The 14,236-nt window shown below is 37.5% G+C and overlaps 1 protein-coding gene across 11 annotated transcripts in view; it reads right to left on the bottom strand.

The window, feature by feature from the left end:
* The window catches only part of setd5 (SET domain containing 5), a 52,358-nt gene that overhangs the window by 22,971 nt on the left and 15,151 nt on the right, over nt 1-14,236 (bottom strand). For 6 of the 11 annotated variants that reach the window (XM_067372794.1, XM_067372790.1, XM_067372788.1 and 3 more), the window contains 6 exons: nt 8,791-8,893; nt 7,450-7,733; nt 5,691-5,749; nt 3,957-4,144; nt 3,788-3,826; nt 3,262-3,507 (listed from right to left, as the gene is read on the bottom strand). In XM_067372794.1, the coding sequence (XP_067228895.1) occupies nt 3,262-3,507; nt 3,788-3,826; nt 3,957-4,144; nt 5,691-5,749; nt 7,450-7,733; nt 8,791-8,893 (919 nt within the window). Of the gene's footprint in view, nt 1-3,261; nt 3,508-3,787; nt 3,827-3,956; nt 4,145-4,242; nt 5,663-5,690; nt 5,750-7,449; nt 7,734-8,790; nt 8,894-14,236 lie in introns of those variants that run through there. The other 5 variants (XM_067372792.1, XM_067372791.1, XM_067372798.1 and 2 more) reach the window with 5 other exon arrangements.

Raw genomic sequence — 14,236 nt, forward strand, 5'->3', positions numbered from 1 at the left:
GATTCCGTACCCGTTTTCGACATCACGGAATTCACATGGCCTTGATTTCATGACATGATATTGAATTTAAGACTTTCTGCTCCAATTTAAGACATTTTTAAGGCCTTAAATTGTGGAAGGTCAAATTAAGAATGTTTCATACCTTTTTAAAACCCACAGAAACCCTGGGTTATATATGTTTAATAGTAAAAGGAGGATAGAGAATTAAGGAATTTAGGAATCGGATTGTTCATCATAACCCTAACCGAAGAAAATTTTTTAGAGAATTTATTTTTGCACTTAGCTCCTTTACTGAACACCATTACTACATAATTGAAGACTTTACACTGTTGTTGGATAGATCAAATTAAAATATCTTTTTAACGCATCTGACGGAGTTGACATGTTAAGTTCCTAAGTGAATAAGTATACTTTTTTAGAAAGAAAGAAAAAAATCAAATTTTCAGAAAAACATGTTCCATTACATGGTTTATTAGCTGAAACCTTTGTCTACAAATATATCAGTTAAAAATAATGTATTATAAAATAATAAAAACTAACTTCTAAAAACATGTTTTGTTTTTGTCAGTGTAAATGAGTTCACCCCCTTTGAAAAGTAACTTTTTAAACTATATCTCAATGAATACAAAAACTATTTCCAAAATGTTGACAAGACTAAGTTTAATATAACATCTGTTTAACTTATAACATGAAAGTAAGGTTAATAATATAACTTAGATTAAACGTTTTTCAGTTTTACTCAAATTAGGGTGATGCAAAAATGAGTACACCCCACAACAAAAACTACTACATTTAGTACTTTGTATGGCCTCCATGATTTTTAATGACAGCACCAAGCCATCTAGGCATGGAATGAACAAGTTGGCAACATTTTGCAACATTATCTTCTTCCATTCTTCAAGAATGACCTCTTTTAGAGACTGGAAGCTGGATGGAGAGAGATGCTCAACTTGTCTCTTCAGAATTCCCCATAGGTGTTCGACTGGGTTTAGATCAGGAGCCAATGAATCACTTTCACCCTGTTCTTCTTCAGAAATGTGTTTAGGATCATTGTCATGTTGGAAAAGTGCACGATGACCAAGGGCACAGGGTGATGGTAGCGTCTTCTCTTTCAGTATGCAGTACATCTGTGAATTCATGATGCCAACAATGAAATGCAGCTCCCTTAAAACCAGGCACCATGCATTTTTCTTTGTATTCCTCACCTTTGCGACGCCATACAGTTTTGAAGCAATCAGTTCCAAAAACATTTATCTTGGTCTCATTCCAGAGTATAGAGTCCCAATAGTCTTCATCTTTGTCAGCATGGGCCCTGGCAAGCTCTAGGTGGGCTTTTTTGTTCCTGGGCTTTAGGAAAGGCTTCTTTCGTGGACTGTACCCACACATGCCATTCCTCTGCAGTGTACGCCGTATTGTGTCACGGGAAATAGTCATCCCAGTTTGGCTTTCTACTTCTTTAGATCACTGCAGTGAACTTTTATGCTGATTTTCTTCAACCCTTCTCATCAGAAGACGCACCTGTCAAGGTGTTAACTTCCGTGGACGACCTGGACGTCTCTGTGAGATGGTTGCAGTTCCATCTTTTTAAAATTTTTGTACCACTTTTGCTACAGTATTCTAACTGATAAGTAAAGCTTTGCTGATTTTCTTGTAGCTTTCAACTTTCTGGTGTAAAGAAATTATTTTCTTCCTCAGGTCTTGTGACATTTCTCTTCCATGTGGTGCCATTGCTGACAGCATGAAATGGGAAGGGGTTTTAACACCCTTTTATAGTCAACTGTCTGCTGGACACCTGTGTAATGAATAATTAGGCCACATATACACTGCAAGTCTTAATGCACAGATCCGATCTTTTGACCATATCCAATTTTTTTGGACGACATGCTTACATTTCTTTTAAAAGTGACCTGTATCGGATGTCTCCTTTTTACACTGCACTTGGCGAAACGTACCAAAAATAGCCTATATGACATCACAAATCAATTTCAATGGTACATTGAGCTTTATTTATTGACATGAATTCATATAGAAACCCTTTTAATGCAATAGTTACACTCCCTACATAAAAATGGCCTAATACAAATTAGTATATGTATACGTACGCAGCTCCACTGGAAGCGTGCGAGTTGAAGAATACTCTGGTACGGGTAGATATTCACAGCTTCATGGGCTCGAATCCGCCATCCTATACTAGTTTTTTTGTCATTAAAACCAATGCGTTCATCATTGATTGTAATATCATATTGCAAGTTTGTGTGCTTTTTATTTTGTGGTTTCAATGGAACGAATAGTCATTAGTCTCCACAACTGGACTGAAGCGCGCGTCTGTGCACGAGCCGTCGTCACTGACAACAGCGGCAACGAGCACTCAGTGTGATTTCAAGAGCAACATTTCAACGTCAGATCGCCTTTTATTTAACACAAACAAATAAAATTAATAATCTACCAGTCAACTAGAGATGCTCTGTTTGTTATAGGTATGTCTGTACCGCGAAATGTAAAAAAAACTCACTTTTCAATGACGCAGGAGTCGCATTTACAGGGGAATATCCGATCTGTCCGCTTACACTGCAGGCGCAAACGCCCGTATCCGATTCATATCTGATTTATAACCACATATGAATGAGGCCTGAAACCGATCCATGAAAATCGGAATTCATGTGCTTTTTTCCTGCTTACACGGTCGTGACTCATATCCGATCTGTGCCACATGGGAGGAAAAAAAATCGGAATTGGGTCACTTGAACCGTGCAGTGTAAATGGGGCCTTAGACTACAAATGTCTCATTAAAGAAGAATTCAACCACAGGTGAGTCTAAAATTTAGCTTTGCTCCAGAGACTTTCAGTGGGGTGTACTCATTTTTGCATCACCCTAATTTGAGTAAAACTAGAAATTTTGTTCTCCAAGTTATATTATTAATCTTACTTTCAAGTTATAAGTTAAACAGATGTTATATAAAACTTAGCCTTGTCAACATTTTGGAAATAGTTTTTGTGTTCATTGAGATATTGTTTAAAATGTTACTTTTCAAAGGGGGTGTACTCATTTATGCTGAACACTAATATTATATATATATATATATATATATATATATATATATATATATATATATATATATATATATATATATATATATATATATATATATATATATATATAATATTATATCACAGCAGAGGCTGACTATATTATACTATTTATGATATTTATGACTTGACACAGTCTTAAGACTTAGATGATCCATGAAAACCCGTCTATACCTGCATTTGTGAGCCCAACACAGTGTTGTTGCAAGCCAGTTCTGTTCGGTTAATGGTGTCCATGGCGACAGTAGATGGGTTTGGGGAGGAGTTGCCATTGGCACAGTAGTGTTCAAGGAGGGTTTGTACATCAGCACTGTACTGGTTAGCCAGAGCTTCCTCATACTGGTCGGTCCACTGCCGAATTCGTGTCTCCCATCCTTCTGTTGTGTTCTCATCCAGAACACTGGCCTCAGATGCAGAGTTCTGCAACAATCAGAGGGTGAAATAGATTTAAGATTGATCTGATAACAAATGGAGGAAGATGATGATTTCAGTCTCTGGCAATTAATAGTACTGAAGTTAAATGCACAAGACTTAAGATTGTTTCACTGCACACAATTGCACACAATTAAAGACTCGCATGTAGATGCGCACACTTCACAACTGATCACCATCTATATGACATTGTCTATACTGTACATATCACATACAATAATATTTCCAAAGAAGATATACAAGTGGATTGTTAGATAACACTGCATACCTTCATTCTCATGGATTTTCTAGAACCCTCTCTGTAAGCCTGTAATGAGAACAGAAATGAGAACAGAGAGAATGGGAAAGCTCTGACAGATGTGACAATTAGTCAGTTACTGACTTTTCACATTCGTCATTTTTGTAGGCAAATATTGTGCAAATATTTGTTGTTGTACCTTAACTTTCTTGGCTTTAGGGGTAGTGCGCGTTTTCTCTGTGCTCTTCTTTCTCTTCTTGACTTTGTTGTGTTTGACTCTTTTGACAGTGAGTGTGATGCTAGTGGGTGTGTGTTGAGTGGCTGTGTACGACACAGCAGAGGCTGACATGTCCTCATCTCCACTCTCTGTAGCGCTGCTCTCGCCCACTGAAAAGGAAGATGCACATGAGAGCACAGTGACACTGGTGAGTTTGAGATTGAATAATTCCTCAGTGTGTAAATGTAGAGATATAAAAGAGAAATACCCAGAAAAACTCTTAAACTTCATTCCACATTGTGTCAGAAACGTCAAAATACAGGTATCACTGGGGAGGGAAGCGAGACATCTGAAACTAGCCACTGCTTTGATCATTATATTTAAAGAGTCACCCGTGAACATCTGTAACATTATTCTTAATGCTCCTTAATGCCTTGTTGGTGTAATTGTATCAATTTATGTATCATGTATAACTGCTCAACTATAATGTATTTGGTTTTACTCAATATTCACTCAATATTACTCAACATTCAACAGTCAAGACTCAACAGTGATTTGCCGACTAATGTTAACAAACCTAAAATCTGCTTTACAGTTTAAGAAGTTTTCTGGATTATGTACGGTTGATAAATGTTTCTATCCAATCTATTTTGGAATAGGAGGTTCTACAAGGGTTCTGTCGGTGTGCCAATCTTGGGAAGCCCTAACAGCACCTCAAGTATATTTAATTTTTACAGTGCATATAACTTTCATGTCACCTTTCTCTCTCTATCTTAACTATTTTAAAAACTTTGAGACAAGACTTTGTCAAGCAAACGTGAAATTTTTTCATGACAAAGTTTACCTATATAGTTTTACTGTCTTTACTGGTACCTTTTTTTTTAGCTTATTATTTATATATTTTTCCTGTCATTGTTTGTATCGTTTTTATTGATCATTTGGCAATATTGTAAATATAAAAAAAAACAATCTTGCTGATAAATACTTTGAAACTAAAACTGAGAATCAAAGTGATTCAAAGTAAATAAAAGTGTGTTGACTGTGGCCGTTTCTCATTCTTAAGCAATCTTGTGTGTTCTTGTACTACGTCATCATCAACTGTTGATGTTCAATTCCAATACTCAAGAACGCAAGTACAGAGGATGCATAAAAGTTCCCAGATGTGTTCTTGATATCAAGGATGCATTGAATGCAGACTTGAGAGAATCAAACGGAAGATGCTGCAGGGTACAAGGTATGGAAGCCTGTAAGCTTTAAACTTCTCGTTCTCACATAAGAGATTCCCCGTTGCAATTTTAATAAAAGTTATAAAGTCCTGCAGAAAGCCTGCGGTATTTTTATTGCCAAATATAAAAAGAATCTTAACATTCACAAAGCATGAAAGTAACATTAAACATACATACTCATTTTCACAAATACACGCGGTAAATTAAAACGATATAAAACACTATGGAAATAATGTCTATAATAATATGAAATGTTTTAATGTTATGACATTTGTTTGTGATGTTATGTTGTATTTACTGTGCATTGGCCACTACTTATAAGTTGGGACGGTCAGTTGAGCAACAAGATCGCAGCACATCTCAATTCTCACAAGGATGCGTTCTGTGTCCTTCCGAGTTCGTTCTTTCAAGGTAGCCTGGCAAGATGAGTCTCCACTAGAACGCATGTCCGTTCTTTGCGTTCTTGGAATTGAGAAACAGCCAGTTTTACCTGAAACATTCTCTGCTTTTCTGCGTTGCCCGTCTAGCCCTTTCTTCTTCTCCAGACCCCTGTAATAAGAACACAATCAGTACACATTCTCCAACCATTAGAGCAATAACTAATTGCCATGACTCGCAGAGAAGTTATTGGCCACAGTTCTTAGGAGGCCAATAAATGCTATGATGATTCAGCCCATTTACACAGAGCTGATTTAAGGTCTAGACATTTAAAGGTGCCCTAGATTCAAAAATTTAATTTACCTTGGCATAGTTAAATAACAAGAGTTCAGTACATGGAAAAGACATACAGTGAGTCTCAAACTCCATTGTTTCCTCCTTATATAAATCTCATTTGTTTAAAAGACCTCCGAAGAACAGGCGAATCTCAACATAACACTGACTGTTAAGTAACAGTCGGGGTGTACGCCCCCAATATTTGCATATGCCAGCCCATGTTCCCAACATTATGAAAGGGATTACACGTCTGGATCTCTGCAAAGCCGAATCATCAGACTAGGTAAGCAAGCAAGGACAATAGCGAAAAATGGCAGATGATGGAGCAATAATAACTGACATGATCGATGATAACATGATATTTTCAGTGATAATTGTGAATTGTCTTTCTAAATGTTTCGTTAGCATGTTGCTAATGTACTGTTAAATGTGGTTTCGTTTCTTACTGTATTCACAGAGACAAGAGAGCCATCGCTATTTTCATTTTTAAACACTTGCAGTCTGTATAATGCATAAACACAACTTCATTCTTTATCAAATCTCTCCAGTGTAGCATTAGCCGTTAGCCACGGAACACTATCAAACTCATTCATAAACAAATGTAAACATCCAAATAAACACTGTACTTGCACGATTAGACATGCTGCATGACGAACACTTTGTAAAGATCTATTTTGAAGGTTATATTAGCTGTTTGAACTTTTTTTATGTTGTTTTAGGCAAGCGTGAGCTCCTTGGGTGGGGAGCGTCAGCATTTAAAGGGCCACACACCCTGAATCGGCTCATTTATAATGATGCCCAGAAATAGGCAGTTAAAAAAATGAATTTAAAAAACTCTATGGGGTATGTTGAGCTGAAACTTCACAGACACATTCAGGGAACACCTTAGATTACATCTTTTAAAAAAAAAGTTCTAGGGCACCTTTAAGACTGGGTATGAACATGAAGAAGTCCAATAAAGTGAATCAAATTTTTGTCATTGGCAATTCATTTGTTTTTAAGGTAAAAACAACAACAAAAAACACAAAGCCTCACCAGCCAGCAAGATATAAGCTTAGGGGAACATGCTGACATTTTCCTATCACAACATTTCAATATATTGGTTATATTTCAGAAATGGACTCTGCTTCACATTAAATCAAGTGAAATCAGTATTTTAAATATTTATTTATTTATTATGATAGGACAGCATGTAGACAGGAAGCGAAGTGGGAGAGAGAGAGGAGGACGGGATCGGGAAAGGTCCACAAACTGGGAGTCAAACTCGGTTGCCTGAAGCGCAACAGTGCTATATGTCGGCGTGTTGCCCACGAGACTATTGGCATTAACAAAATCAGTGTTTTCATATGGCATACAGCATGTTCATGACTGAAGTGTACTTTAATTTTTTCAGGTATGTAAACTTTTCTAAGAGGGTGATAAAACTGCTTCATTCTCAGAGTAAATAGTTTTGATGAAAAAATGCTTGTCATTTACAGATACTACGAAAGTACAGTAGAATCTGAAATTAAATATTTGAAATATCGATCACTCACCTGCAGTTCTCACACTTAATGAGGAAGCCATCCTGCATTAGACAGCACTGACACCAGGGAGGTGGAACTGCGCCCTCCACAACCTCCTCCTCCTCCGATGAGCTCTCACTGTCGGCAGAGTTGTCTGGTTCATTGGTGGGGAAACAGGGTCGTGATCGTCCCAGAGTGCCATTGCGTTCCGTATGGGAGAAAATGGTCTGGGAGAGTGGGGAGGCAGGAGGGGTGGGAGGGGGTGGAGCTCCATAGTTATGATCCTGACAACACACAACGGAAGACTGTTGCATCTTCAAACAACGGTGTTCAGGCACAACAAAAGAGAAAAGGAAAGAGAGAGGGGGAAAGAGAATGAAAGGTGGGGAGCAGGGAAAAGGGGCAGGAAGAAAGAAGAAGTGGGAATGAAAAACTAAAAATGTGGCATTCAAAAGTGAACAATATTTAATGATGCTAAGAATGTTTGAGCTAAACTTTCTTAAAACTACAACCATAAAACAAAAGGAACTTCATGTAAGTAAACCTTAATTTTTGAAAAACTTATCCTGCATGATAAGACCCTAAACTCCTAGTGATGTTCCTCATTTGTGAGTTGCTTTGGAAGAAAGCATCTGCTAAATTAAATTGCAATTATAATATCTGCAGGTTGGTTTGTAGATATGTTCAAGTAAGAGGTATTCATTTTTTGGCTATAGGTGGTACAATAAACTTTTCATTGTAAAGTCACTTTAATTTAATCATGTGCACCAAAACAGGTGTAGCATTATACAAGAGGGTTTTTTTTTTTTTTTTTATATGATTCGGCACCAAGCATTAATGAGGTGCTAGTAGGTTACACCAGTGGTTCCCAAACTGTGGTGCGTGCCCAGCAGAGAAAAGAAAAAAAGAAAGAAAACATGAATATCTGTTGGTGCTCTGCTTTTTTAAAGCAGCACAGAATGCCAATTCTACTGAATTGTTCTTCAGACCGTTAATTTGTCACCATTATATATTGTTCATTAGAATATAACTTAATTATATTAGAATGTATCTTAAATGAAAAGTTATGTTCTCATTTATTATTCTCTTACTGATATAATTTTGCAGATTCAACAACATTACAAAGTGAAACTATCAGAACGTGTTTTTCATTGCACATTTTTCAGTTAAGAAATATTTAGTTAGTTTTTTTTGTGCAAATAATTTAGTTTTTTTTGTGATATTATTTAGTAGTCAGTAGGGTTGGGGGATGGGGGGTTGACCAGAAAAGTTTGAGAACCACTGGGTTACAAATGTATGCTAAAAATGACAATATAACTGACAATATAACAACATACATAAAATATAATAAAAAGAATAAAAACAACTTACAGCATAGGGCAGGCCACCATATCCATGATTCTGTGTGTTCCCACAGCTGCGACTTGAGTAATTTTTCTCGTTTACTGCTGGGCTTGCTTCAACTGACTCAGGACTGAGAGAAAGAGAGATTTTTTAAAAAGGTGTTGAAATAAAATGCTAGTTAGTTACATAATGTAACTGCTTCTGTAAACTCCAGATGACCACAAGAGGCAGTGTTTCTGTGTATTATTGCAGCACCTGTCAGATACATTGAGTGAAAACCAACAACAAGACATGTCACAAAATAGGCTGCACTCTGAGAATTTTAAAAAATGACAAAGATCTAAGGTGGTCACTTGGAATTCAGAGAGCCACTACTGTTTCACTCCTCCTGACTACCAGAGGCAGCTCTAAGCACTAGTAGATGACCCATACCAACACAAACACAAGGAATGCTTCTCAACTGAAAAGTTAAGGTCCACCATAGTGATCTGCTGAACTGAAAGAGTAAAATGAAATGGTGGAAGGAGAAGCCTAGTCTACCAAGAAAACTCCATAGAAGGTAGCCCAAGATAACGAGACAGTTCTAGTAGAATGACAAGTAATACCACAAGGTACGGCCACTAGGCCTTCCTGTAGATTAGCGTGATCAACACTTCAGAAAATGAAACTGGACAAGTGTGAATGCATCTGGTTATTGAAACCACATATGTAAATTCTACTCCTCCAAAAATAAAAAAAATACATTTAAGAGAATGTGAGTATCTCTTCAGCAAACCAAACCACAAACTGTCAAATTAAACAAGGTTCAGTGTCACATCTTGAAGCACAACACATTCATCATTAAAAAAGGTAGTGGGACTACATTATCTTACCAGTGCTGATGCTGCTTTCTCTCCTATTGTGGTCTATGATCTTGAAATTAGCTGATGATAAAATGCAGCTCATATCTGTTGCGTTCGTTGACATGAACTCGCACTCGCAATTTGCATTTAGCACAGGAATTGAAGATTGAATTTATGCTCATTTTACGGACACCCGTTTTTGTAGCCAAGTGTAAATGGAACCGTTTTACAAATCGGACAGCTATCCGATCAATAAAATCACATAAAATGACCAAGGTGTAAACAGGCCCATTGAAGGATAAGGACTTTTGGAAGGTAACCTGGATTAGGTAATGACACCTTACTCCAGTAACAAGCCTTCAAGCAACACTCAGTGTTTGCCATGGTCACACTAGACTTTGAGCATGCGGAATTTATATGGACATGAAGGTGTGAAGCAGGCCTTGTGGGATCACTGAGGAGGCAGCAGTCTGAATCACTATCAGTATAATCTGATCCATTCCGTGCTGTAAAGTCACTCTTAACCAGAATTAACAGGGTGGCAGACATTCCGAGAGAATCTGGAGGTTTCCCAATAAATATAATGGAATGGAACCAGGCGACTGTCTCGTTTACAGATAGACAAGCTTTTAAACATGTTCCAGAAATAGTCTGGTGCTGCAAATAGATGGCTGCATTGTACAGGCACATTTAACATCTCACATTGCTTCTGGTTAAACATTTAGGCAAAAAGAACCAAGAGACATCAAATTAAAACACCATATGTTCAATAAGTACTACAATCTAACAAGTGATTCTCTTTTGACTTTAAATTCAGATCACTGCCCTCTGCAGGTCAGGTTGAGTATCACAAAGCAGCCAAAGTGTGCATACACAAGAGAAATAACCACAGACTGAAGCTGCAACACATCAACATGGTTAACACTGGATATGTGTGAGATCAGATACTGCTGCTACTAGTTGACACTGAAAATGTGTGTGTGTGGGGGGGGGGGGTGGGGGGGTGGGGGGTGTTACACTTTACAATAAGGTTCATTTGTTAACATTAGTTAATGTTTTAACTAACCAAGGGCAATACATTTGTTATTGATGGACCTCAAAAACTAAAATTTCATTTGTATCTTTGTTCTACTGTATTACTGTACTGTGCTTGTAACTTGCTTTTTTATTTTATTACTGATTGTATATTATTACTTGTGTTAAATAATTGTGGGTTTTTTACTTAGCCTAATAAATAGTTTTTTTTCGGTGGCATCTAACATTATCATGGAATAAAGTGGCTCGTATAATGCAGCTCAGTCACAGAACATGTCTGCTTGATGTAAAACTCCAGACAAATCTTCTTGCGTGCCTCCGTCTTGACTGCCATACAGCCTGACATTAATGACAAACTGAGATCCAATAGTGTGACATGGCTTACAGTGAGGATCATGTTCATACAGTCTGACAAGCAACAGTCGTAAAGGACTACTCGTACAGTGTGCATCCAGCTTTAGCTGCAATCAACAGTAAGAAAAATCTCTACAAGGCATGAAAGTAAAAGAGTACTGAGCTACTGCATTTTATAATCTTTGGCAAGTCACCATGACGTTGTTGGCATATTTGATCTGGCTGGTGCCACAATGATCCACTAATGCTTAGCACTTCCTTTGGCAAACAGGAGTAATAAAACAGTACAGTGTTCAAAAGAAAAGAGGTAGTGGTTATGGAAACCATATTCAAATTGATCAGACCATAATCATGTCCTCTGACTGGATCAGTGGTCTCTCAATTCGGCCAATCACATAAACCAATCACAGTTTTTGTAAAATGTGTTGTAAAAAGATGAAAAAGGTGCTCCAAAAGCAATATAGTGTGGATGAACATCAGCCAAAGGTTCTAAGACCTGATTCAGGAGAGAAGAAAAATTCACTGAATAAATAAAAAAAAGCTTGTGTAACCCGCAACATCTCAGTTGTCTCCTTCATGCGCAAATACAAATAAAATAATCTGGGTTTTCACCCCAAAAGTAATTTTTAGTTTTGTTCCCTACAGTTTGTATGATGGTAGCAAGGTTGAATGTCTTAAGGCCGGGACACACCAAGCCGACGTGAAAGAACTAGCGGTGACAAAAGCTGACTGTGTTGTCGCCTCTTGTCAGCTGGTTCTCGGGCAAAAAGCTGTGCTTGAACACACCAAATAAACTAAAGGAAACGGTCAACTAGCATGTGCGTTCTGTGCCTGCGTGTAAGTAAATATCTGTTTATCAGCAAGTACCAATAGTCTATTTTCATTATTCAAAAGGGAGAACCAAAACTATAACTGCAGACATACAAATTGTAAAAAAGCAGCGTTTACATACCATTTTGAATAGAGATGCACCAATGTATCGGCCAACAATCGGTATCGGCTGATAAAAGCTATTTATCACCACTATCAGCCATCGGAGCCGATTATATCCTGTCAATCAAAAGGGTGTGGAAAAACGTGTTCAGTCTGCAACTCATACATACTGTGTGTGAAGAAAATCACTCGTGCTGAATTTTAATGCATTAACAGTTACACCGTAGGATCACGCGTAGTTCAAGCCAGGGTTGCCAGGTCTGTGTTTTTGTTTTTTTCTACATCAAATATTATTTGTAGTGCCTCCCATCCAATAAATCGCAAAAAGCTTTGTGCTTTGTTACTTCTGAAAAGAACAAAAGTTTCAGTTTTCAAATTCTGTCCATTTTATCATGAAATTCAAACAAATGCTGTTTTGACGCTCTTAAATGTGATGTGTCAGGTCGCTGTAATCCATCAGTTCAGGCAGCAGTGCAGATTGCGAGTCTTTTCTTCCTCTTCAATACAAGTTATATCTCGAAAAACATGCATGAACAAAGGTATGTTGAAAGATATAGCAGGCCTACAACTTACCAGAATGTATCATGTCTCATGTAATCACTTTATTTGTGTTTCAACCACGGAAAGACATGAATAAAACAGATTGTGAATAATGTCACATCATAAAGGTGGGACAAAATATTGATATGACGATATATTGTCGTCCTTCTCTGTGTGATACGAGAATCGTATCACTGCGCCAAATATTGATATATTTTTTTCTTTGATTTTTAAATTAGCTGATGGCCAATAAAATGCACCTCATATTTGTTGCTTCGGTGATGTGAACTTATCCGTTTTGCGGATAAAGTGAGAAAACCTTCACTGGCATTTTGTTTTCATAGTTAGACAGATATCGTACCTCAGGAATGTTTTCCACAGTTCCCTAGCTATCTATATATAAAAACACTAGAGAGAAGCTTATTTACTGTTAATTATATGTTTGTGTAAATTTGCCATGAAGACAACAAGTGCCAATGAAAACTACCTTTTGTGATACTAATACAAACATTTCAGTTTTTATTTGAGTGTAATTATTATATCTGAAAATAAAGAGCAGCTGAATATAATACCTCCGTTGTTAATTGTAACTTCTAATATTGTAGTGTACGAAATGAGAGGGTTCCCTGTATAGATTGCAGCATTATATGGGAGAGATTTTTCCTTAAGAAAAACCAATATCGGATATCATTCTTTATAATCGGCTATCGGTATCGGCAGAGAAATTTAGTATCGGTGAATCTCTCACTTTAAATATCAATCATGCTGATCACTTTCTTTATTCCAGTTGGCTCTTGTTATGAAAATATTTGTGCATTCGAATGCACAGGTAAGATGACGTAAAAATGATAACAGCCTTCTGTCTGTACCATCTTGACTTCTTAGCTCACTTTCACAACTAACGCTTTTATCTCTTGCCTTTATTGACTAATTTGCTAAGCTGAACAGCCAATCAGAGTTCTCTCTATCACATACGGACAGACGCCGATTGAACATGGTGAATCTGCCCAAAAACCCATATGGCATCCAATTAGAGCCAACAGTCCGTAACACCGAAAAAAACTAGTCCGACCAACACCCAAAAACAGCCCGACATTGCAGAAGACAGACTGTCGGCTTGGTGTGTCCCAGCCTTTAACAGAGAGAAATCAAATCTTGAGGGTTTGACATAGCACCTGTGAATTTGTAGCTTTGATTGATTGGCTTGTGATTGACCATTCAGGGCAAGTAATAATAATAAAAAAAGGTACATTTTATTGAAAAGAATGAAGTGTGTCCACTGCCCAGCTATATAGGTTAACATGCAAGACAAAATTATTCAGTCTATTTCTCTCAGTCTAAACTATTTTGTTTGCATTTGTCCACTGTAAATTTCACAATTCTCTCTGAATGAAATTGATACGCTTAACCATGGATAAACAAAATGCACTAAATAAGCAACCCTCATTACCCCTTTTCCATCAAAATGGTTCACATTCTGGTGCCAGATACCATTCTTGGCCAGTGCTCAGCCAGGCAAATTAAATCCTTTTTAAAATCCAGCCCTGTGTTCCCACACAGGGGCAGTCGTGGCCTAATGGCTAGAGAATCAGACTGGCAACCCAAAGGTTGCAGTTTCGAGTCTCAATACCAGCAAGAAATGACTGAGATGCCCTTGAGCAAGGCACCTAACCCCCAATTGCTCCTCAGACTCCACAGCAAAAATGTCTGCCTACTGCTCGGGGTGTCCACGGTTTGCAGTGTGTATGTGTTCAATGCTAACAACTAAG

Source organism: Chanodichthys erythropterus, chromosome 21, assembly GCF_024489055.1.
Source record: "Chanodichthys erythropterus isolate Z2021 chromosome 21, ASM2448905v1, whole genome shotgun sequence".
Classification (NCBI taxonomy): domain Eukaryota; kingdom Metazoa; phylum Chordata; class Actinopteri; order Cypriniformes; family Xenocyprididae; genus Chanodichthys; species Chanodichthys erythropterus.